Source organism: Magallana gigas, chromosome 10 (genome assembly GCF_963853765.1).
Source record: "Magallana gigas chromosome 10, xbMagGiga1.1, whole genome shotgun sequence".
In the NCBI taxonomy this organism is placed as follows: Eukaryota; Metazoa; Mollusca; class Bivalvia; order Ostreida; family Ostreidae; genus Magallana; species Magallana gigas.
This window is the reverse complement of record NC_088862.1, coordinates 29,363,661-29,391,470: the sequence shown is the minus strand read 5'-3', so window position 1 is coordinate 29,391,470 and position 27,810 is coordinate 29,363,661. Positions and strand designations below refer to the sequence as shown.

At 33.1% G+C, this 27,810-nt stretch overlaps 2 protein-coding genes across 2 annotated transcripts in view; one reads left to right on the top strand and one right to left on the bottom strand.

Annotated features, from left to right (window-relative positions):
* Nucleotides 1–27,810, top strand: part of LOC136272420 (uncharacterized) — a 57,331-nt gene that overhangs the window by 9,936 nt on the left and 19,585 nt on the right. The window contains exon 2 of the mRNA XM_066073963.1: nt 19,724–19,921. Within this exon, the coding sequence (XP_065930035.1) occupies nt 19,724–19,921 (198 nt within the window). The remainder of the gene's footprint in view (nt 1–19,723; nt 19,922–27,810) is intronic.
* Nucleotides 28–1,876, bottom strand: LOC136272214 (uncharacterized). Its single transcript, XM_066073441.1, has 2 exons — nt 690–1,876; nt 28–368 (listed from the first exon to the last, which is right to left on the bottom strand). The coding sequence occupies exons 1-2, from the start codon at nt 1,522–1,524 to the stop codon at nt 28–30; spliced, it is 1,176 nt and encodes a 391-aa protein (XP_065929513.1). The 5' UTR covers nt 1,525–1,876.

Sequence of the window (27,810 nt, the reverse complement as noted above, 5' to 3'; positions counted from 1 at the left end):
AATGTGTTGTTTGTCTCCTTGACCATTTCATGGTGTTGAACTTGCCCAATTCTTTGAACATTTACACATTCGTGATAAATTTTCACAAAAGCAGGACAGTTCGCGTATAATGATATGGGGAGACGAGTTATCAACGATGACTTGATGGACAGATCTGATGTTTGAAATTGGTTTGAAACTTAAATTGCCTTCTCTTGGGATGAAATCAAGAAAACGGAAAAGCCGTCTCCGGCAAACAGATTTTGTCCGCGTCAAATTCGAAACAGCAAATTCATACAGATCCCGGGCATTTTGTATATGGGCTTGTCCACGCAAAACTGCCAGATCTGCCTGTCTTTTTAACAGTCCTCCAGCAGCATCTTGAGGTCCTACATTATAAACACAATCATGTAATAATACAAAAATATTAAATTTTAATTGAAACAAAAATGCTCATATATAGTAAATGCAAAATAAACTTCAACGCGACATGAATGAATTAAATAACACACGTTTTACTTCTTTATCTTGTCAAAATGAAAGTAGTGATCAACAAGTGGCTTAATTAATGTATAAAACAATTCTGTTTTCATAAGACAATGCTAATAGAATAGCTACCATTTACAAGTTTAAAGTACTTAGTTACATCTGATGGACACTGTATTTGTATCCTTAAGAAGAAAGTGTGCAGAAAATATACATTTAAATACCTTTAGCATGTGCAGTCTCAAAATAATTTCTGGTAAAATGTTTGAAACCGAAATCCCGACTGGAGTTGCTGATATCCCCGAAGCAATGTCGACTCTTATATTGGGCTGCACATCCATCTGTGAACTCGTGCATGGTGTCAACCGGGTAGGAAATAGATGCCAAGTACTCGGATATTGTTTTACGAACTTCGTGGACGAAATACTGGTCATGCTGTTGATCATCACTAATAACAAAAAAATGTTCAGTGATTATTTCTGGGTTCTGCTCAGTGCTCTCCACTCCATCAATGTTGGGTAGTGCATGGCGATGTATAATCGTAACGTGAACAGAGACTTCAGTTTTTTGAAAGTAAGCACTTTGAAGTTGTTTTAATTCTGTGCAACGGTAATTTTCAGAAAAGTCATGAACACTGATGCAGTGGTTGAGTGGAAGATTAGATGAAAGTTCTTGAAATTGGTTGTTTTGCCAAGTAGCTCGGTGTTGATGGAATGGAAACGATTTTAATAGTTGCAAAAAGTGTGAAAATAAATCACTGACTTTTGATTCCTTTTTAACCAGAACGAGTTTCTTTGTTGTTTTATTGCCCTTCACTTTGATTTCAACTTTTTCAAATTTTTCCCACTTGACTGTTTCGTCTGTTTCCGCGTCTCCAGTTTCTTCTGGTAATAAGTATAGTTTGTGGATACCACATTCTGCACACTGTCGCTTCATGCATTGCAAAGTAGGATTTATACACAATGTGACATCCACCACATCGCTTATGGACTCGAATACTTGGACGTCAATTCCAATTTCATTTGCATTTGTTTTGATGATCTTTTTCCGAAAGTCCATACATGATTTGAAGGCACTCTTTATTTCAACATGATATCTACAACAGCATGTGTGTCTGTCCTTTGGGCGGGCCTGTCTAACAAAATAGGGCTTGCAATTTTCAAAGGACCTTTGACAAATTTTGATATCAGGATTTTCGCTTATGAAATCCAGGTAAACTTCAGTTTGGGTCTTTTCTAAAATATACACTGCGTGGCTCGTGTATAATTTGGGTCCAATTCTTTCTCGCTTGATATCTGCTTTATTTCCAGTCGGTCGGGAGATACCTGGACGCAGCCAAAAGTCGTACGCAAGTTGTTTAGTTTCCGTTGAAATCGCGTCAGTGCGCGTTTTACTAAACGTGTAAGTCCAACAAGATATTTCAGTTTTCAATACAGTGGTGCGAATTGTGTTTCCCTTACTTATTCGTCTAACTGGTAAACCAAGTTTTTTAGCTAGATTTTTTCGACATCTGCTTTGGGTCACTTGTTCACCACTTATTGATGCAACAAGCACGTTCATAGACGTAACCGAGTCTTTCGATCTTTTCATTTTGCAGCTATCAATTGTTGTTTTTAAATCTTGCAGAACCGCTTTTTCCGTTGATTTTTTACTTTGTTCTTCTGGTGATAATACGACATCAGCATCAATTAAAATTTTTGTCGTTGGAGAGTTTGAATTTTTCAAATATGCTGCCAGTGTAGCTGACCGCTTCTTTGGTGATTAGGGTAACGAATCCTTTAATTTTTTTAATGCTCTGTGTTTACTTGTTCTGTTTTTAAAAACATGTCTTATCATTTCATTTGAATTTTTCGTGTTCGCAGAGAGCTCGACGTTTTTATTCCTCGCTAAATTTCTATATTTTCTTTTTCGTTCTTTTTCCTTCTGTCTCGTTTCAGCTTGTTTTGCTCTGTACATGCGCTTTCTAATTGCATCAGAAGTTTGTTTATACTCAGTCTGTTTGACAGTTTTGTTTTTATGATACGATGCTAGCTTTTGTTGTCGTCGTTTTTGAAGTTTCTTATTTCTATAAAACTCTAATCTTTCTCGTGGGGACATTTTCGTATCCATGGTATCATTGTCATTCTTCTGAAAACCGCAACAGATAAAAAAAATGAAAGACCCTGTAGATTTGTAAAATCCTAAACACAAATACTAGTACCGAGACATATGGGTCGCCATGCAGGTTTCAATGATAATCCTCATTTCCTATCAAAGTATTTATCTAATTAATACAATAATGAATAAAACACGAATGCTTTATTTAAAAATATAATTCTGTAAAGTTCTATTAGAAAATACCGGGCTGGCGTCGTTTTTGAAAGTGGGGCTAGACTTCTTGACAAACGAAAAATAAGTTGGAGGGGGGATCTCTATGTTGATTCATTTTTACATGTCCCCCCTCCCCCCCCCCCCCCCCCCGATGCTACGTGACCTCTAGCAGATTTTGTATGACCGCTAATGTCCGCTTTTAAATTACTTTAATATTTATCACGCGTGTAGGATATTTTTTTAAACGGATGGATCGGTCTATAAAGATCTTGACTAAAATGGAATAAAGAGAATATGGGTAGAGTGTTAGGATTTGATTACATTACGTCTTTGCATCATCTAATTTTTTTAATCAACTTAGTCCAGATTAGAAAAAAACGGGTATTTGGCAGAAAATGTTATTGTTGCTATATAATAAAAACAATTACGAAAAGGACCCGCATCAAAACTTATCTAATAATTATTTACCAAACAACGTTTTTCGTTTGGACGTTATCAGTTTTAAGTATATCAACGTCACGTCACAGTCACGGAGCGTCAAACATAAAGGGGGCGTTTATTTGGACATTAAATAATTTCTGTCTTCCTTAAACTAATATGGGGATTCATAAAATTTTGATATGTCTCTGTAGCAAATTTTATGTACTTTGTGTCTGTTGTACTTATTTTAATAATTGCGATTGTATATTGCTTGAAATTTTGCACTAAAATCGTCAAATTGCTTAAAAAGTGCAGTATTTTTTAGATTGGGACATTTCACTGGACAACTTAAAACTCAACCTGCCTTATAAATATTGTTATTATAAAATAATAGTCGTTTGTATCTTATTATACAATACGTGTGCAATATATCTGTATCAAAAATAAGCAACTTACCTTCGTTTTAGACATAATATTGGTGATTGAAATGTCAGTCTATCTGAATCTTCAAAAAACGGGACACCGAGTACTTCGCCATTTCAAAGGCTGCAATATTATATCTATCAACCGAACATTTGAAATGATTATGACGTCATACTTTGATATGGATGTTACAATTATATTCCAAATTTCATGCTGTTTGGCGCAAAATTGATTGTTTTATCAACCTGTGCATAAAGCGCATAGCCACTGAATGTAACGCAGGACATCCATATATCATGTCAACTACAGATAATTAAGACCTGTCATTCCTCAAAAAGTATGTAAAATTCATTTTATTTAAAATATTTTCATTATTTACAAATTTCCCTTGCCATTGATACCCAACACTTTCATATTTTCCTTTTAACGGCTCTTCCTCAACCCCTCAAAATAATATTTAATAGCGTAGGTAAAAGAGACACCAGTATCGTGCGCGACGTCTCTCCCTGCTACATGTACGTGTAAACAACTGAATGAAGAAATTTTAATGCATTTAAAAATCAGCTTGGCGCAGGTGAAAGATCAACAGAATTTAAGAAATGTTTGCGTCAATTTGGAAGAGAATATAAGTAACAATGTGAATCGTGCTTGGGAAACCTACGGATTTAACCTAATGTTTTATAAATCGCTTTTGATTCGAAAAAAATGTGCACTACTTGATGATTTTGTGTAATGTTTCAACAACATCTTTCATAAAAGAAATATCTATTTCAAGCTCAAGCAAGAATTTTAAAGTATATAACATAACAAAGGATTTTTCTGATAAATATTTATGATTAAATGTCATTAATCACCTGCGCCGATGCAATTTAAAGGTATATGTGGCGTATTTTTTCATGCCAAAAAATATTTGATTTATTTATTTATTTAAATATGTTAAATAAAGATAGATCTCTATAATAAAGTACGCAGTTTATATCATCGGGTTAAAAGATATAGAAATTAATGAATAATTTATATAATTATTATGGAGTCTACAAAAGATAAAGCATTTGAATAAACCCCGCCTTAAATCGGTCACGTCATACCACGCTCAGTCTATCACAACAACAATGGCGACGACGAGAAAGATAGGTATATCGTTAAGTTTGACAGATTTGGCAAAGAAAGAAAAAAGAGACAGATTATTATCATGGAGTGAAAGAGTAACTGTTATCTATTCATAAATCAACCCTTCCCTTTGTACAAGACAATAATTCACTTCAGTTATAATTGCTTAATTATTTGATTACCTCTTAAACCTCACCTTTGATTTAATTGACTCACTCATATTGAAGTTTTACTCAATGACATACATGTATGTCACTCGTGTTTATGTGCTAATTTCTATTGTTTTCAAATCTTATTTATATTGTGTTATACACCATTGTCGGGAGAGAAGAATTAGGCTTCGGATTGTTCGGGTGTAGTTTTTGGATTTCCAGAATTCACTCTACCGACCTAAAGTTCAAATAAAGTGCTTTTTACCATCTAAAGCATTTTAGTTTTATTGTCGCCTGATATATAGAAACACCTTATTTCCCCCGGTGATAGTTTGGTGGAGAATCCGGGTATTTTACCCGGGACTGCTACATATACTTTGTAGCAGTTAGATCCTGCGTACCAGCAACCGAACGAGTTTTCCAAGAGCATCAACAAACGCCGATAATACAACCCAAAGGCAGAAGATTCAACCGCCTTTTACGACCATAATCCAACGTCGTTTCTTCTCGAGTTTCGGACATCCCAGGACTTGAACGGACATACTCTACGCCTGGATTCCATCCAGCATGTAACAAGAGCAGGATGACGTCATCCTGCGAACACTTGTTCTCGTTCTGTGTGTTTCGCCTGTGGATATCTTTGCTATTATGCTAATATGTTCTTTTAAGCGACCGATTTATTGCATTCGAATCCTAGGAAAATGTTCCTGGTGTGGCGACCGACGACAAAGGTTCGTTTTAAATATGGTTCAGCCCAGAATGTCGTGTTGCAGTTGTGGATCTCCGCAATGTAGAACACATTTAGCATATTCCGGCCAAGACCTAAGCAAACGACGCTGAGATACAGACAGCACATTCCCTACAAATCATTCCGGTGATCTTCTAGACAAGGACGTCTCATTTTTCGAAGGGCGTGGGAATTATCATGGAGTGAAATTTGAGTGACTGTTATCTATTCATAAATCTACCCTTCCCTTTGTACAAGACAATAATTCACTTCAGTTATAATTGCTTAATTATTGTATTACCTCTTAAACCTCACCTTTGATTTAATTGACTCACTCATATTGAAGTTTTACTCAATGACATATGTCACTCGTGTTTATGTGCTAATTTCTATTGTTTTCAAATCTTATTTATATTGTTTTATACACCATTGTCGGGAGAGAAGAATTAGGCTTCGGGTTGTTCGGGTGTAGTTTGTGGATCTCCAGAATTCACTCTACCGACCTAAAGTTCAAATAAAGTGCTTTTTACCATCTAAAGCATTTTAGTTTTATTGTCGCCGGATATATAGAAACACCTTATTTCCCCCGGTGATACTAACAAGGATAGGAACAATGGGAAAATTGCCACCGGATACCATGTAGATTGATGGAATAGGAATTAAAGCCGAATTAAACTTAAGTTTTTATCATGAAGCAGGCCTGTCATGAAATTGTAGGGGTTAAGCTGGTCAGGTTCGTACGTGCTCCATGTCTTTACTTTATATGTTATAAACCACAAGTGGATTTTCATTTAAGGGAATTTTGAATAAAGAATGAATAAACACTCTCAGTACATGCATCCCTCTGGGAGAGGGGCTATATTCACTTACTTTACCGTGTCGTTGATGCTAAAATCATGTCTCATCTTTATTACACATAATTAGCATTTTATATCGCTCTACATTAATGAATAACGGAGTAATATGATTTGGGTATCATCTGATACAAGAATTATCTAATTTAAGACACGAAAAACGTGATTCTAATTTGTAAACAAACTGTTCTTCCATCGTTATTTCAATGCTAGGTTTTCCCGCACTCATGCGCAGTAGCGTTATAAATGGCGGAATACATTAATATTCATCAGACGTGTGGAGAAGTTTAGAGACAAATAACTATAGAAAGAACATGTTTTACGGGCCTAGAGTTTGTGGAACGTCTAAACTAAAGAAGCATGATGTATATTTTTACTCAAACTCGTGTCAACAACTTTTCTTCAAATACGCCACATACACCTTTAAATTGATCATTTACAATATTAGGATTGGCCCGTCACGTGATTACAAAGTACATATGACGTCACAAAAATGCATTATATATAATGTTTAACATCGTTGTCAATAAATGTAATAGAAAGTTTAAAAAAAAATCTGCCGGTCAAAGTATTTTTGCGATGATTAAAACATATCGTTTCTCAGCCGTATTTAAGCCCCGGGACGCCATAACATTACTGAGTAACCATGTTCAGGACTGGAAAATTTAGCATGCTGTAAAGATGGATCTTTATGCTCTTGTACATTTGAGCAGATGCAGTGGAAAAGGTGTTAAGAAAAATCCTTGAACCAAGAATTATTGAAAAGACAGACTTTTAAAAAACCTAATACGGTTGATACATGTTACTTGCCTGGTTTGATAAATGCGTACACTGCACGTGCCATTTGCCAGCATATGAAATTAACTAGTGACTACACAAAAAACTATAAATATTCAGTACAAGAACTTTCTATTTATTGCTTAAATAACTCTATTCACACGACCGAACTTCCGGATTTTAAATCGAGGCTGAGCGTACATAACACAAAGCGGTATAGCGGAGAGAAAGCTCAGCTCAGTATCTCATTGTTGCGTGCCTCAGTGCACCGGGATAGCAGACAGGACTTTTCCACATAGACTTCTGACAGGGTCAGCCATTTTGACGTCATTGAGAAAGACTGATTCTGATTGGACCATCAGGAATATTAACCAATGAAATTGAGTTTAACATTATCTATCACAATGGCCGGTCTGGTCAGAAGTTGATGTGGCTGCAGAATAAAAGTTCAGTTTGGAGAGTATTCAAGGAGTTTTATCGGAATTTAAGGATGTAAGTAGCGTGCGTTTGATGTAAGATTTTAAAAGACCAGTGCGAATGTTTCTACACGTGTTGCAATACTGCTGTTGTCATAGGCAAAAATCCCATCGTGTGCCCTGGACCGGTAAATGTCCTAGTAAAAATAAACTGGCGATTTCGAGAGAATAATGACGTATATCTCCGCTATTTTAAGACCCATCAACTTGAAATTCGGTATGAGTGTATCTCAGACATCACGTTTCTTAAAACTTCATGCATATTGCGAATGTTTTAGAGATTTATTGATTTATTAGGCTGTTGAAGCGAGCTGGTAGTTTTTTATCTGGGTCAGAGTTCGACCCCTTTCTTTATTTATGGTTACATTGAAAATAATGTTAAAACGGGCTTGGCCCCTGTGTCTTATGACTGAGGATGAAAACAAAACAAACCCAGTGGAAATCAACCAGGGTTTGAAGCTGACTAATGAACAGTCAAAACCTTAACTGATTTCCAAATTTTTAAAGTTTCCCGACCCTTGGTGGGGAGCCCAGCAGAGTAAATCAAAGTACTGAGAGTACTGAAAGACGGGGTCTTGAAAGTTTGAATTTGTAATTGTCCTGGATTTCCTCGAATATGCTTCCAAAATTTTTGAGTTTGAATTAGTTGTTACAATCTATGTGTATTCGGCTTTTTTGCAATTGTCTGATACTTTGACTAAATTTTACTCAATCCCGGCCTTCACAATTGTAGAAGTTTGACACAACGGTATATTTTATATTATTATACTTTCATGTTAAATACTGAAATTTGATTGGTTTATACGCAGTTGATAATCCGTTCTATTACCCTCAGCGTTAGCAACACTCTTGGCAACGGGTACCACAACGATTTGTTATATGCGCGTAAATTATGCGCGTACGGTTCGCCGTAGAATTCACTTCATTTCTATACCAAAGCAGTAAAATTCTCTTTAAAATTAAGACATTTAGTTTAAGGAAGGAGTCTTTTCTGGTTTTCGACTTGTCAAACGTAAATTTGATTAATTGTTTATTAAATCAAGATGAAAGGAAATTAAAATAGTATATTTTTCTATCTTTTTTACTATCATACAACTTGGCATAGAAAAATGTAATCAATGTTTAGAATGGAACAAGGACTATATTTTTGGCGTAATATTGGCGTAGGAAAATATCACATGTTGCGCAATTCAGAATTGCTGCAAATTATATATATATAATGAGTCTGTTTTAGCATTTTAAAAACAATAACAATAATGTTGGATTTTTTTTTTACTAATGTTAACTAATAATATGATTTGCCTATCAAATAACATTTTTATAAGCTTTTTAAAGCGCCCATTCTATACATTGATTTTTGTGAAAAAATCACTAAAATAAGTTTTTCTCTCTTATGAAACGGTCAATATATTAGCTTTTCTGTCAATTTATATCTTTATATAAAGTCTTCATAATACATAACAATTAGAAATATTTTATTATTGGAAGCATAAAAAAATAATCAAAATTTCTTCAAAATTTAAGAAAATTAGAGGAAATGCTGGCTAAGCAATATCAATTTTAGTATAAATATTTATTCCAATTTAGTAGTATAAGCTGATAGACACTCTCATGGTCTATGATTTCATTGAAGATTTGAATCTTCAAATCTTAAACAAATGTCTACAAAACTATAAAGAGCTACACTTATTTTTATCACTCTTTACGTTGAGGAAAAAGGTAGTGACCTTGACCTGACCTTTATCCGAAAACAAAAAGGTCAAATTTAATTTAACTGATAGAATCATTAAGTAATATGATCCGTTTGACTGTGACAAAATTTCATGCATTTCTTATTATAAGAAGAATGTTTGATAGTAAAAAGACTCCTTCCTTAATAAAATAAAGAGTGCCTGTTTGGGAGCGTGACTGTTGAAATTGACACCCCTCGAAAACCATTGTCAACCTCCGCTTGGCGTCGGTTGACAATGGTTGTCTCGGGGTGTCAATTTCAACAGTTACCTTCCCAAACAGGCACTATTTATGTAAAATAAGACCCTGAGGAAAAATTTTTTTTAAAATAAATACTCACCAGGAAAATCAAACAACTATATCAAAGTAGATAATTTTAATCATTAGATTTATTCAATTTTGTGATCCAAGGGAAAATCCACAAATCGGACGGTATCCATAATAAAAGTTTTATGAAAACCCCGAAAACTCTAAAACTGCTGAATTAACAAACAAAGTGAACATTTGTATAACTGATAACAAACACAGGCACCTGACGTTAGAAATATTTTTTACAATAAGATTCCAAGAACTTTGACAATAAATTCAAAAGATTTGTCACGGTCGCCATTTTGATTTTTAAGACCGACTTATCTGACACGATTTTCTTCATCTGCGATTCATGCAAAATTAATAGGTAAAAATACTAAAAAAGTAAATCCGTTCGCCACTTACTACTTTTTGTGTAAACTCGTGCATCACCTTCACGAATTACGATACAACCGCTCCTTTCATTAAAAATCATACTCCGAAAATCAGAGACATAAATAAAAGAGATTGTCAACTCCGCCATTAGCGTGTAAATGTTACGGGACCAACCTTACTTTGAGAACTACAAGTGCAACAGCAATCTTGTATAAGTCATTAAATTTGAACCTGATAGTGAACATGAACATGAACCTGTAAATATTTTAAGCATGATTTATTTATGAAATATTTACAAAAACTCTTTATTTAGTTTTTGAATTACTTTTTTAAAACTTATTGACTTTTGTAATGCATTACTTTAAGAAAATTAAGTAATGCTAATGGTTATTTAATGCCCTAATTCATGAAGTAATGGTAATGTAGTGCATTATTTTACAATGTAATTCACCCCAAGCCTGATTCCAGCTAAGCCGGAAAACATGAACACTCACATTGAACTTGGTTCTTCAATCGATAAGATTGTATATATTATATGATCTATAAGTCTTCCCAAATGTATAATCTATTATATATTTTGCCTACAATGCATTGTTTAAAATTTAAATTTAGTTTAATCAACTAAAGAGCCAACGAACGAGGAGGCAAATTCAGACTTGTTTCTATTTTCTTTGTAAAAAATTTCTTTAGAGACGAACAGCAGTCATACCGCAAGTAGATTGGATACCAATGAAACACCTATCTAATTTGTAAACATCTGTGTATAACCCGTCCCGATTGTAACTTCGGCTTGCGCATGAAGTTTGGTAGTATTAAGGTGAAATATTGTCAAAATAAAATTCACAACTTTCCAAAAATGGCACATTGCGTTTGGGAACTTTAATTTCGATTCCACCATCAACCTCTTCTATTGATTAAGGATTATTGATTATCATATGCAAAGGAAATATCTTCAATAAGAATACAGTCGTTTCTTTCAGTTTTGATTTTAACGGTAAATTTACCACAACGCATAAAACCAAAAAATGCCATGTGACACACACTTAAACATCATTTTGTCAGTATAGTAAGAAAATACGCCGGCTTTTAGCAATGTTGAAATTCGATGCAAGATATTTTTCCAATGGGAAATCGTTTAACGTTTTTATTCTTATCAATTAACGCGCCCTGCGTCCTTCGGATACCTCTTAGAATGCAGTTCAACCTGTCATTATATATGAATGAAAATTGTCTTCCTGTCCTCAGATAGTGAAGCCTTATACCTGATAGAAATATTTTGATTGTAATGTAACTCAAATGCAGTGCGTAATGACAATATGTAACAAATTGAATCAATGTCTTTTTACTAAGATCAGGCAAAAAAACCAAAAGTAATGATATTACACAAAGCTACGAATTGCAGAAAATGGTCCACACACGGCGTTGGTTTCTGTTTCGCATGGGGTGCAAGGTGGCGGAATTTCATCATCTGAAAACGAAATGTTGCATCCGCAAAGTCATTGTATTTTCCCGGTATATACTAAGCATGGATAGTTGAATTATTAACAACCCGCAGTACAGTTGAGGCGGCCAATACAAATATCCGCAAATTTTCGTGATGAAAACACGTATACTTTAGTTCAACTGGCATGTCCTGTTTAAAATCAATAACAGTCACTCAAATGCAATATATATATATATATATATATATATATATATATATATATATATATATATATATATATATATATATATATATATATATATATAAAACAGTACAATATTTTATGTTCCTAGTGGTCAAGAGGATGTATTTGTGGTTTTGAGGTCATTTAAAAAATTCAACATTGCAAGGGCATAATCATGTCAAAATTCACAACTGAAGAGAGTATTAAAAAAATAACTTGATGTTATATCGTAGATTTTGAAAAACGCTGCGAACTTCGTAAGATTAAATTATTTGTGTGTAGAAACCGATATGTTGAATAATCAAGGTCACAAGGTTATTTTCATTAAAAAATAATTAGTTTGTAAGATTTTACAAGGATCGTAGAAGTTTTTAAGTTACATAGCATATTTCAAATTCACATGTAAAAGTTTGTCAGTATCGGTTAAGTGTTGCCCTTGCAATTTTAAGTGATTTGTTTACTAGGTACTCAGCTTTAAGATATACGATATTTTACACAAAATCAAGGTTGCCTCTTTATACGATGCATAATTATAACAAAATGAAAATAAGACTATATATTTACATTTTCCAGTGTCTTTGCCTGTGATAACGCTACGTATCGATTTTGTACTATATAACCCATAATACAAATGACGCCAAATTGAGGCGCCAGCGGGGTTTGCTTATTTATATTTAAATATTTAATCATACGATGGCTTAAAATTATATAAATATAAGTAATAAGGAATCATTCTTTGAATATTATGAGATGATAATTTCGGTCGGGGCGTGTTCAAATATATCATAAAGCCCTTCGGGCTTTATTGGATTTGATAACGCCCCGAACAAAAAAATAAGATACGTTTTTCTTGGCCATTTACTGCCCCGCAGGAATCACTATCGGATATAATTCACAAAATACCATAGAATACGATTGTGTTAGTTTCAGTACTTCTTCCGGAATTTTTTTCATTGAAACCACCTGGAATTAAATATTCCTCCGAATGCGGTATCCGTAGCGTCGGTAAATAAATGCATATCGGCATATTTTACCACATGGTCATCTAAGAAGAAAGAAACCCTGTTCCATCATGATAACAATTTTTACCACATGCACATATCTAAAACACACTCTTAAGAAAGCTAAACGTGGTTGAGTACTTTACTTAAACAGTTAAAAGCCCTATCACGAAACCATAATCAACATATTTCTGCAAAAGCTCACATGTAATTTCTGGTTGACTTCTAGATGATAGTAGATTTTTACACACCAAAGACTCAGTAGATGAACATGTTATGCCGGTGTTATATAGTGCCTTTTCCCCCTAGCCATCTTTCTCTCCGGAAAAAATGGCTATATAGCAGCCCCCCCCCCCCCCCCCTGGAAAATGGCTATTTAGCAGTTTTTCCCAAACGAAAAGCTGACTATATAGTGGGTTATTCCACTTTTTTTAGCCAGATTACCCTCACGGAAAGCTTACTGTATAGCAGATTTCCCCCCTTTTTACATTCCGGTTATGTTTATGGCGGACCATTCGTGGCAATAAATTGCAATGACTGATATGATATTAAATTCTCATAAAAAGGATAAAAATGGCATTTTTAAATACATAGTATAAAATACATTGGGTTTTTCATTTAATTTGAACAAAGGCACGCGCCTTCATAACATTCCTGTGTCATAACCATTTATTTCACCTTTTGTAACACATTTTTGGAACACCTTTTTTCAGTTTCGGAATACCTCGATTTCTTTTCTCTCTAATCAATGCTTATCTACAGTTTTGATTTTGACATTATGACATGAACATTTTTCACAGAACACGTCAGAATACATTTGAGTGAAAATACGCCGGCATGGAACTTTAATTTTCACATGTATTATCATCTATGTATAAGTTTCTCCCAGAAAACGTACTAACCAATCTTGGCTTATGTTTGTAGATGAAGGAATAAGAAGTGGAAATGTATTACCCAATTCGTCCAAAAGGCAATAAATTTTAAACTAATATCGTTAGAACTGACGATCTTAAATACAATTATATATTTCTACTTCTTAATATCTAACGAGAGACAGGATGTAATGATACGATAAGAAACTGAAATGTATTACTTCGATTGATGCGGTTTTAAATCATAGTTAAGGGGTATTATAATTGATTATGTAATCATTTAATATTTATTCGTTTGATGAGATATCGGCGCTTCTGATTGGTTGAAAAATTTCTTTGATACCTGCATCAATAAAATTTTTGCCGGATCTACTTTTCTCAACTGCTCTGATCTAACACTATTTATAGAACGGGAATTTCCAAGATAAACACTGTCAACAAGATGTAAAGTTGTGTCTGTTTTATTGTCAGCAAACAAAATGCAAACTTGTGAATATAGAAACTTGAAAGTTTAACCTTCAAAAACAAACAAAACACTTTGTTTGATTCACGAAATAGAAAATTAAGCGTCTTCTCACGATTTCGTCTGCTTGAGATCAATCAACATTTACAGCGAGGCTGGCTGTTCCTTTTCCAGGAATATTATAACGAACATATAGGCCTATAAACTTTCACGGTAACACTGCTGTTCAAATTTGGTAACGATAATTTTTACATTTACACACGTAGATGATCGGTCATCAAAATATAAGCGTCGTAAAGAAAAGCTATGAGTGATGCATCAACTCCTTCTGCGCATTCCAAGCGGCTGATATACCATTTAAGTGCATCACTGGCTATCTTTTTACCACAAAGTTTACAAAAGTCGCTTATACATACTATTCTCTGTCGACATATCAGCTATTTTCGTCCACGATCGCTTTTCCTTGGATGGTTATGTCCAGTTGCATATTCCAGCGATCTCACATGAAAACTAGTTTTAATACGAGTTTTTCTGCACAGTGAATGATATCACAAGCTATCGCATGTATTTTCCTTTCGTTTTCAATTCAGCTGGTTCAGATTTTAACTCACTATTTGTGTTTAATCCATTAAATTCAGCCCAGTAGCTCTGCATCAGCTGAAGGCGAATCCATTTTGAATATTGTTGCTGTTGTTGTTTTGTATTCATACGCGCCGCTTCATTTACATTATTTACATTTTTGATCAATGACACTTCACATTTTTTTAATTTGAAAATGTTTTATTAAATGATAAGAAATGAAGATAATAATTTTTCTATTGATCGACGTATCAAAGAAAAAATTGACCGGAAAACTTTTTCATCAATGCGCTACGCGCATTGATGAAGTTTTCCGGTCAATTTTTTCTTTGATACGTCGATCAATAGAAAAATTATTATGTTCATTTCTTAATTAAAGACATGTGTAAAGTAAGTATATTTACAATTTTGTTTTAAAGTCACGCATAATCATAATCGCAAGGTTGTATGATGTAAACAGATTTTTAATAAAAAGGAAATGGCTTCACAACCAGAACAAAGTCGGTATCTTTCCTGGTTACTTCGGAAAATGTGAAATTGAGCCTAAACTAACCTTATGTATATATTATCATTCACTGCGTGCAAATTTTTCCGCTTTTTATTTTGCAACGAGATAAAGAAATATACAATATCAAAAACAATGCCATATAAAACAAGATATACGATTCACTTACCTAAAAATCTGATCATACTAAGTAATTAGTACTGAATTCAACATAACTTTCAACCATTATAATATAGACATATATGAGTATATGTTTTTAATGATGTAGTTCTGTTGATATAAAATGCAAAAAATTTAATCTTAAGATCATTTTTATGTGAGAATCGAAATTCGGTGGCCACGCATAGTCACGGATTTTCCTCATACTTTACAATTTGATAGACTTTGATAAGTAAAACAGGTTAACACCATTTATTTGTTGCTATGTGGTCGCGTTGCCATGGTAACAGCGGGTAAATATGTAAATCTGACATTTTAATGCTTATTTGAGAACATATTGTAAGTAGAGTGCACAACTTGGGGCCTCTAGTGTAGAATACATCAACTTAAAAAATAGTCAACTTTTAAGAAAATGAAAAAAAAACATTTAGGGAGAAAAATATATATTTAAAGTGTTTCCATGGTAACTAAAGAGAAAATTCAAAAAATGATTTCTTCATTTAATTTGAATTAAAAATGCAAATCTTAAACTTTTTTGTATACACTTTTATGGTTGTGCAATAAAGAATTTATAAATAAATATTGAGAATCGTTGCTATGGTAACAAGCAACAAAATAAGGTATAATCTAATATTTTGATGCATATTTGAATGGGTATTATTGGTATAAAAAGTATAGAAAACTTATATCAATAGGTGAGAAAATATCAAGTATATCCTGAACTTGAAAGCAACTTGAAAAAATCTGGCATTTGCTAAAAAATGTTGCCGTTGCTATGGACTTTTCAAAAGTAAGATTTTCTTTGTGTTTTTCTACGCAACTCTAATTTCCTTAGCAACAACACTTCTTTGTTGAATTACAAAGTTTTTCGTGGTATCCAACAAAAACAATTAATAAATATTTCTAAAATCAGGAATTACAGCATATCAAAATCATCTTTAATTTTTTTCTATTTCTTGGCCTTGTTGCCATAGCAACGGGTGTCAATTTTCATATATGAAATGTATATTGCATGGACATTGATAAGGATATAAAAAAATAAATAATTTACCATTTTAGCTTACATGTATAAAAGAATACAAAATACCAATTTAAAAAATATCTAACGGTTTCTATGGTAACCTTTCAAAAGTACAGGTTTCTCCATCAGTTTTTTCTATGAAATAAGAATTGACAACAGAACAAAGATTTTTTAATGTCTTTGAAAGTTTACATTAGTGTTCAAAACCTTCCAATATGGCTTTAAAATAGGCAAGTCTTGCTATTTTTCTATCTTTAGCCTCGGTTACCATGGCAACGGTAACCCCCAGCACCCAACTATTAGTGTCTTTTTTGCGTTTTACACTTAGGTGTGTCCATGTATGAAATATAAAAAAAATCGGTTACTATGCGTGGCCACCCTTTTATAAATCATTGATTCTTACATAGAATTGATCTTAAAAATCAAGGTAAAAACAAAAATATTACGTAAGCTCTAATTGGACGTATGCAGCTGTAGGCATTGTGCTCTTTTTATGTATAGTTATTACGGTTGCTCTATTAGGGTGCAGCTACATCTCAGCAGCTAGCTTATACTTTACATCTATAGTCATTAAAGTTATTACGGACGCTTTATTGAAAACTGGGTGAGGTGTGAACACACTGTTACTTCATTAGCGATCCTTCAGTTCATCAAAAAATTCTCTAGAACAGAGGGTGGGCCTGGACAAATTTTGCACAAACAGACAGACGGATTATTAGATTTATTTAAACAATTCTCAAAACATTTTTCTCTGTTATGTTTATAAGTGTACATCTTGTAAAACTATGTACTTTTTCAATAAAATTGCCTAAATGAAGTTCTATGTAAGTATCTAATTCCATTACACACATGTTCAATTTTTGGCATTGTCCATAAAAAACAAGCATTCTGGAAGTATTGCAAAAGCAATTCAAGCCCCCTATCGGTTTATATTATTCTATGAAAGCTTCGAAGCATACATCTTTTCTAAAATTATTATAAACGAGATGTTATGCTTAAATCGTTAAATTGTTAAATTGTTGTCCTTACCTTTCACGATTGCCTTGCGTAGTTTTGGAGCAATTGTCTCCACGTACGGTAAGGATTCCTGGCTGTACCCATATTGTAATTTTACGTATGTAGGACGGTTGACGGCTGTCATTTATTCTATGTACGCCGATTTTAGGAAGTTGTGATCCTCTGAAGATCGATCTAGTCAGTATCGGACGTGTTTTTGCATTTTAAGCTGCTCTTCGCTTCCTGCACCCGCAGGTATGCCCACTCGGTTACTGCATTTGGGTAGGGACTCTCCTTTAATAATTTTAATTTCTTCTTTCATATTGTTTATATTTTCTACGAGGTCTTTAATTAGACTGGATAGATCCCCCGTGATTAAATGTTGTTCATTATTATCAATCTGCGCCTCTGCATTGGTATTCTGTGCCGAAATCTTTTCTTGGCTTATTTGTATATCCGTAAAAGTTCTGCTTTATTACTATTCGGAGGTGAAGTAATTCCTTGACTTGTAAGTTCTTTGCGTAGTTTTATCAATGTCCACTTGTCCAGCTTTGGTAGCTCGGCCTTTTTCCTAGAATGTCGGATAGGAGATATTTTTTTTTATTGTTTCCGACATATATGAAGTAGAGCTATTGAAAAACTGCAACACCCGTCTATAAAATCCAAAAAAAATGATTATCTTAAATATCGTCGTTGATATATCAAAGATAGTGAAAGATAAGTCACTTTGTGATAATTTATATCAATTAATATTTGCACTTTGCAACGGTGCATCATCTGAATCAATTCTGACCACGCGGACTAAATCTACACACGTTCAATGAGTTCAAACCACTTGACCATTGGTCATTATGTTTACGTATTTTGGTTAGAGAGTAAATAATATGTCTGTATCGTTTGCTGTCGGAGGATACTAGATGTTGATGAACATTGGCAAGCGGAGAGAGGTAAATACATGTAGCTCATATGAAAACACATAAATAAAAATAAAATCATTTAAGTAGTTTTTAATGTTGGATATTCCAGTTTACATCGTTCGCATCGTAATAACTTAGACTTTAAAACTGTGTATAAACTAATTGAAAATAGAAATACACCAAGGAGGTCAACAAAAAAGCTGAACATTCACAGAACACAAAATCAAATTTATTTTTACGTAAATATGTGCAAGCAAATGTGACCAGGTCTCTTTTCGAACGTACAAATACACTTCATTATATTGTTTATTTCGATAGTAAAAGAGTTACATTTGACAGATACCCCTTATTTTGTTAAGTTGCCTTAATACACGTTGTACACATTTCTAATATCAGTAGAAAATTACTTGGCTCTGATAAGTAGCATTATGCATGTCAAAAAGGCAAAAAATATCGTACTAGGATTTCGCTTAATACGATATTTCAGTTAATTTGATCCTCGGGATCTTATTCGTCCTTGACCAGACACCTGGCGTTGTCTGTGCCACGTTATATAACCCAGAATTCTCTCCTCCTCAACCTGGGGAGTAGCCCTTTCCCTGTATAAAAAGAGGAGGCAAAAGACAGCTTCCAGTTGACTACTTCTTTTATTCAAGTTTACTAATAAAACATTCCAATCAAATTCCACAATATAATATAATGTATAATTAATAACAATAAACATTGATTACAAAAACTCTGAAAATATTATATTATATTTACTTGAACCTTCTGTATCATTTTTTGTTAACTTTTATTAAAACCGCGCAAGTATCTTAATATGATATTACCTGTATAAAAAGAGGAGGCAAAAGACAGCTTCCAGTTGACTACTGGAGAGCCGCTTTCCCCGCACCTCCTTTTTATACGCACGGACACTACCTCCGATCTCCGGACCTTATAAGTAAATGCAATTAAGTGCATACTAATGATCTGACGCACCGTGGTCAGTAGAAGCGATTTATTTAGATTTATGACCCGGCATCAACAGGCTCATAACTGGACTTAATAACACATTTCTCCATGAAGATAAACAAACATACGTTATCTATTTACCGCATGTCCTTTAACCCATTTCTGTATAATTTCCGTTATGATAAAAACCCCAAAAAACCGGATAATATGCAATTAAATCTAAAATATAGAAAAAAAATGATTTTAAATTTTAGGTTTTGATGTAGTGAGGTAACTTAATGGAAACAAAAATATTCCAAACCAGAATAAGTTGTACCGATGCATATATTCATTCACAGTGGTCGTATCGCTCGGTTTTTGGGTTTTTTTTTTTAGCTTTGTCTGTTTTTAATTGTATGAAAAGAATCCAATTTGTTTTTAAATATAGTTGTCAATAAAAACAATCTTTTCTTTTTTTTAGATAAACATCAAAGAAGCCTTGCCAAAGTCCTTCCAGATAAAAAAGAAATTCCTGAGAAAACGATCAGTCTTGCATTAGCAGAACACCTTCTTAAAAAGCTAGCACCTGGACAAGATTATCTTCTGGAGAAAAAAATAAAGACACGTTGTCCATGCGGCAAGTGTAAATATCTCCCCAAAACTGGAAACACTGATATTGGTAAGATTTTTTTTTCTAAGAATTTTTTTTCTTTTTGGCATTTAATCCTTATTTATAAAAATATACACATATACCAAAAAAGACATAAGCATTAAAAGAGCGACCGCAAACAGTTTGTCTTTCTGAACAAGCAATCAACATAGTTAAATACAAACGCTTATTTGAAATAAAAATCATATTTTTTATTTTACATCATGAATCCATTTAAAGAAACAGTACAGCTGAAAACACACGTGTGAATAACTTCAGATTTACCCATTGTTTCGTTAGGAAATAAGAAATAACGTTGATTGTAACAGTTGAAATATATAAAAATCCCTTTCACGTACCTAATTAATGTAATTATGAGCTTCTGGAAATTTAAGAGTCGTACAAACCGGAAATAATCTTATCGTTATTTGTACCACGTGGATTTTGATTGACAGTAATTGACACGTGCTGAAAACTACAAGATATTCGCCCGACTCCGATCATCGTGGTTTACGAGGTAAAAAGGATTCTCTAAACGGAATACATGATCAATTTCTCGATAATCTATTAAAGGTTTTCCAATTTCGGTTTATTTTAAAATGATCAGACATAAATGAGTTAAAAAAACCCTCAAAGGGCCTCACTTAAAAAATAAATTTAGCTTGTAGTCAACTCCTATGATAAGCACGCAAAATACATGCTTACAAAATAATATTTGTGGTTATTTTAAAAACTTTGAACAACTATCACCTTGGAGAAGTACAGAAGTTATATTTTTATCAACATGTACAGGAGAATCTTCGCGAGCTCTGCATGTGTTTTGTTTACAGTAAATACGCATGCGTAATAGTATAGAAGGCTGACACGCTGACACCGTAACACGTGCGATGTATTTATGTGATAGGCTATACGTAATTATTAATTTTAATGAAATAATTAGATTTATTTAATGGAGAACTTTGTAATTCTCTGAAAGTTTATACATTCATGAGTAGTACAAAAATACCGAACCCAATCGGAAAATTTTTTCAAGTCGGTTTTTTTTAAAAGATGCGCCGTACTCACAGTCTCTTTAAACAATTAGTGAGGTTTCTCTCTGTCTCTTTCCATGACATTTAAACTATTTTGTCCGGATAACTTTTTAGATATGCTACTTTTTTCTTAATTCGGTAATCTCTGTTCAATTTTTTTTTGGTCCTTCAGAAATAAATTAATTTAAATACCAAACATAAAATATATATATGTTTGCCTATTAGTTCTATTGTATGAAGGGTATTTGCATATTGTCTAGTAAAATCGAAGCTGACGAAAATTATATGAAGGTAAACAATTATAGAAATTAAGTTAAAAAATAAAACATAATCTCTTACTAATCTTGGTATTTATAAAAAAAAGTTTCAGTATGATTTTAGTAAGTTAGGTTCATTGGGTGCTTGATGATGGTCCGCGACGAAAGTTCAAATTTCCATGTCAGTTGGTTTAAGTAGTTTTAAATAACCTTATAGTTTTCGTACTGTTTCTTATTATAAAGGTCATCCGTTTCCAGCAGAAGACATTATTTTTTTCGTACTCTTTCTTATTATTAATTATTTTTCCAAAGTTTGTGCACGCGTTTTCTTAAAACTTATTCGACCGATTTCAGCTATTTTTCACAGAAAATGGGTCTTAATGTGAACTTAATACATATATTATAGGTTACCTGTCGTCACTTCCGGCCATTTTGTAAATTTGTACGACCTTTTATGTGCAGAGCTTATCTCAAAGGGCTGCCCCTTAAATATTCAATCGTCTATGTATCAAAAATGAACAGCAGTTTAAGATGGGTGTAAGAACAAAAAATGTAGGTATTTGTGAGACATTTTGCATGAAATAAAAAATGGACTTAAATGCCCCTTTAATTAGGAGCCAAAAGACTCGCAACATCTATTACAAGTAACTTAAAACGATCATAATTTTGTACTGCATTATAGAAGCACCGTTGTTTATCGTAACAACATCAATTTGGAAAACTCATTGCCACACCTATTTATTACGCAATAAAGGATTTTTATACATTATCTAAAAATAGCGGGTTATTTTAAAATTGTATCAATTATTCCTGGTATCATCTTAAAGAAATCTCACCGAAGACCAACTCGTTACTCGTAATGAGAACTTATCTAGTGAAGGTATTCTCATTGTTTCCTTAGTGTTTCTTATTATTCTTAAGGTTGTCCCTTTTCAACGGAAGACCTCATTGTCCGCGTACTGTTTCTTCTTATTTTTTTCCTAATTTTGTGCACGTGATTTCTCGAAAATTATTCCACCGAATTTAACCATTTTTCACAGATGATGGGACGTGATCTGAATTTTATTTGTTTTTGACATTTCGGAATTGTCACTTCCTGTCCCAATTAACCCAATTATATGCCCAAGACAAACTTTGTTGTTGATATCGACGATATCGACAACAAAATGACAATATCGATATCAATATCGAATTTTAAAAAAATGCTTAACCAATTATGAAGCCGACATCGACGATATCGTAAACAGCTTGACAATATCGACATCGATATTGACATACACTGATAAAGATGCAAAATCAATTTTATTGTCGATATCGACTATATCGTACAAAAATGACGATATTGATATCGACACTTATAAGTATTAAGGCTTGCTATTTATAGGCGACATCGTACACAAATTGACGATATCCTAATCAATAGCAATTTTTCTAATTGCATTTAAACAAATATAACAATGTTATTAGAAATGACAATATCAACCTCAATATTGACTCTTATTGAGAATATGGATTCTTTTGAAATCATCCGTAATAAAATTTAATCAATAACAATGAGAAGAACGTCTTAATAATTGTAATTAAGGATTGTAAAATGATATAATTGTGATTGTCTAGATAGTCAAATCTAAAGATAAGCATATTTAAGTTTTCTAAAGTACTTGATTACCTTCTGCATAAAAGCAAATTGATACCGATACAGCTTTTGGTGTGTACATATGTCAATCGATATCGTTACGATATCGTCGATATCAACGAAATCGACGTTAAAATATAATGAGTTGCGGTTGTGTTAATATGCAAATCGATATCGATATAAAATATGGACAACTGAAGTTGTAAACAAAGGGGAAAAAGTTGATACGGTATCGTCGATATCGACGTTATATATCGACAGATTGAGTTCTGTAGATATGCAATCCGATATCGATACGATATCGTCAATATCGACGTTAAATATAGACAGTTATAGTTGTGTACATATGCGACTCGATATCGATACAATGTCGACAATATCGACATGAATATTGACAAATTCAATTGAGGACAAAGAAAAATCGATATCGATACGATATCGTCGATATTGATGATAGCGACGTTAAACACAGACGTTTTTGGACAGCTGTAGTATATATGCATTTTAGTTCTATTATATTGAAATCAGTGAATCGTTATCGATACACTATCGTCGATATAATCGATATCGATACTACATCGTTTCTTGGACATAACAGCTGATTTTATAAATTTGTACGTTCTTTTTTGTGCAGAGCTGATCATAGAAACTATCAGAGATATGACTATTAGATTTTCCGGATAGGTAGACTATAATTTGAAGTTGTGCACTTTTTAGCTGTTTTACGACAGTGTCGGCATTTCTGAAAGCTCGTCTAGGCACAAAAAATTGGGTACGAAATTCGAATTAAATTTTCATACGTTTTAATCTGTATTTTTTTATCAGGTGATATTTAGTTAAGACATATATAATTAAAGTAGACGAATATAAAAAGTTCTTCCCAACGATATCAAAATGAGGCTGGTTTCTTTTTTCACGGGCCAAGAAACTCGTAAAATCTATTACAAATAACTTAAAAACGATCAAGATTGTTGTAATGCATTATAGAAGCAAAGTTGTTGATCCTTTAACGTTGACGCAATATATCTTGAGGAGACATGTTTTATTAAGCATTTGGAGGAGACTAAAGCAAAGCTTGTTGTGAAGCAACGAGTAGGTCTTCCTTCATTGTTTTGAGTCTACAATGCGTCGTCAACTAGGTCAAGAAGCTCTACCCAAAACCACAATAACATAAAATATTGATCTTTTGGGTTGAATCTGACACAAATATATTCAAAGATTTTTATATAAAAAATCTTACTAAACTTTAAAAAAACCCGTTCAACAAATATCAGAAATGACGTCTTGGTTATAGCTGCGATGCTTATACGGAGTGTGTAAACTTTTTGATGTGGTACATGTATTTACCTTGCAGTATATCTCGTTAGTACTTTTTTGTACTGTGATTAGTTACGTGGCTCAGTGGTTAAGCGTAGCGTTTAAGTAACTGTAAATATTTCAATGTTAAAATCAGTGGTTCGAACCCCGCAAGACTTAATCAATTTTCATTTTGATAACAGTTGATTAATAAAAGAAATTGCAAGAGCTAATTAATCTTATAGTAATAAATATTTATTGTTAAAGGAATTTTTTAAACATTAAATAAATGTCAAAGTATTTTTTGTTTCAACAATTACACTCTTCTGTGTGAAAAAAATACCATGCAGTGAAACAGATCACAATATATTATTGCCAAAAGAAGCACGAGGTTTCTTAATTACCCTAATCATGTAAGCTGTCGTGTAAAAATATATTTGAGTTGACTTGAGTATTTTTTTTTATTTCATACCTATCGTTATTGACTTACTTCTGGCTAAAAAAACCCTGTCCATCAACTTAACTCATTTATTTTAGTCCTAACATCATAATTGAACACTTAACCTACACAAAGTATCAACGCGCAAAGTTTTACATGATTATCAAAATATAGACACTGTGTCTAATAATAATGATTATAACACAATTTAGAATATCCTAACTTAAGATGTTCCTAAGATACCATCGAGTTACATCTTAAGATGTGTCCTAAGTTGATCTTCCTAAGTTGGATGTTCCTAACTTTTTTCCTAAGTCATATCTTAGGAAGACACTTATAAGAAAGTTTCGTGAACATGCCTGCAATTTTCTAACTTCTGCCCCCTCCCCCCCCCCCCCTCCCCCATACCTAATAAATATACAATAAGCAAATAGAGATTTTTAAAAGTTGTCTATAGTTTGATTCTCTGCATGTTGTTTTTTGCATTTGCAGTTTTTTTTGAAATAGAGAAGGGGTGTACAAGGCGTTAATATATATATAAGTTAAAACATTACTTTTTGACTTGTTTGCATTGTTTTTATTATAAACATCACGATATATTGTCAATATTGTACTTTCATTCTATAAACACGACAGACGTGTTTTCAAATTAAGCTGCACATAGTTGTATGCCTAGTTCGTGTATCATTTGCTGTTCCTAATTGCAAATTTAGGTATGAATAGGTCTTGACTTTATCCTTAAAGTTTTTTTATTTATTATTTAAAGAATGAGTTTATTTTAATTTTTATAATTGATTTATCAGGATGAACTTTAGACCCATAATGGGTCAAAGTTGTGATTTTCACCAAAAAGTTTCACTTTTTTTTATTATTAATTATTGTCAAATGGTTACATTTCTTCACCTGCACTCTGATTTGTCAACGTACCTCACGCTCGATGTGATAGTAGGCGGAGGCTCGTAGTCCATCCTTCTCAAAGGAAAGGGTGTTCGAATTGTATATATGGCGTTTTATTTTTAATTCATTTGCCTTTAAGAAAACATGTTAGTCTTGCTTTTTTATTGGATTATCATGAAAAAAAAAATCTAATACCATTTAAATAATGACAACAATTACGTTACGTTATATTCATGTTCTGTACAGACCGATGTCGGATGTCGAATACAAAATAGCGCTAGTGTACATGTAGCACAGATAATAAATCATGCTCTAATGCTTAGAAGGCATCAAATTAAACAAAAGAGATAAGTACCAAGTACATGTATTATTGTATATTACGTATTTGTCAAAGAGTGCAGTTCTATATCATACATGTACATATACTGATGCGCAATTTCAAATTTGAAGATTTTTCAAATGTTCATTTACAATTTCAAAATACTGGGTGCAGGGATTTGTCAGCCCTTGTACTCTCTTGTCCTTTATTAAATCATCACAATTGTCATAATATAGACAGAATCACATGGACGACAATTATAGTTATACATTGGGTATACTCGGTATGAAGGTCAAACAACATAAAATTTTACGCGCATTTTTTATCGAACACGGCTAGTGCCAATGAATCCTTTATAAAAAATACAGTTATAAGCAGAGATCCTGAAAATGTTTACGTAGGGTTCTGAGGAATAATCTTGTTTTCCCGGGGGAGGGAGGACTGAGGCCTATTTTTAGGTTATTCTAATCATTTTCAAAATTATAGGAATGCCGATATTACCATTATGCAGTTAAAATTTAAAATACGAACCAAAAAGTTTCGGTGTGAATGTGGGTAACCTGCGTACGCGTAAGAAAGAAATGGCAATATTCAAGACATTTGGATGAACGATCTAGGTCCAAAGTTGTCTATCCTGTTGAATTCAGACTGAGAGCTACGGTCTGTAGCTTGAAATTGACTCTTTTTAATCATGCCAATTTATTTTGTTTTAAAGAGGCAGTTTTTTTTACATCAATGAGGAATTCTCTTTAAAAACCAAGAAATTGGGCACAATTTTCAGTGTTATAATTTTACAATTTAAGGGTCTAATAAAATTTGGATAACGTTTTAAGATACAACTCTTCATTGCTTTATACGAAACGTTGCATGGGAAAAAAAGATCAAAACAAATTTATATATATATATATATATTATAAGCACGAATGAAAACATTGCTCAGCAAGGGGTTTTAGTTTACTTAAAATGCAATGACAAGAGGAGTAACTCTTATTTATGTTTTACTTATCTCCCCTAAAGAAGCTCTTCATCCTGTAAAGTTACTTTTAGTGAACTTGTTGAATAAAGCACATGGTCTAACAATGGAAGCAAAGCGTGGTTGAAAGAAAATTGGTGATTCCTAGTGTTAGAAACAGTGTAAGACAATTACTTGTTATTCAGAGTTTGATAAATGTGAAAAAAGTGGTCTGAGTGGACCGAGAAAATGTCAACAAAATCAACCCCTCTTTGTACAATCCTTAAATAAAAATTTGTGAACTCTTCAAGCAAGAACTTTTAGCATGAAAAGAGGTCACTGAGTTAGATAAAAAGAAACAAGGTGTTGCTATAGCTTTGTCTCTTCCTGAAAATGAAAAGTCCTAGATAAGAGAAAAAGTGTTTGATCAGCTGAAATTGGAGGATCTCAAAAAAGAGACAGGTTTGAAAACATTGATATAATTTTGGGACAAACATTTGGCCAAAGATGATTTAGCAGATAGCTTAGAGAAATTTAAAGACATTGAAGATTTTAAAAGGTTTGATGAACAATCTATCAATGAATACCTTTCTATTGTTGATGCTAAATTGAGAAGAAAAATATAAAATTACCTCCAGAGATTTAAGCATTCAAATTACTCAAAAGATCACAAATAAGCAAAGAAGAAACAATGATTGTTTTGACAGGAATGAAATTTGTAAATAAAGAAACCTTGTATAAAGAAGGTAAGAAATCCCTCAAAAAAATCAAAGGTAAAACTTGTCTAGGACATTCTTCTACTACACCAATGACTATTAAACTTGAACCAGCATTCCTTGCAGAGAACAAAGAAGCGCTGATAGCAGATGGATATGCTGGAATGAGGAGCAGCAAATTTTATCGATGAGGGGAAAGAAGTGAGCAGATGCGGGGCAGAGGATTTCAAACTGGCCAAAGTAGAGGCCTTTATCGAGGTCAGCATGGGGGACAATCAAGAGCAGGCAGTTCAGCAGTTAAAAAGAGTATAAATTCATCAGAACCAGATGAAAATGTGTTGACGTGCAAGTCGTGCGGGTCATATACACATCTGAT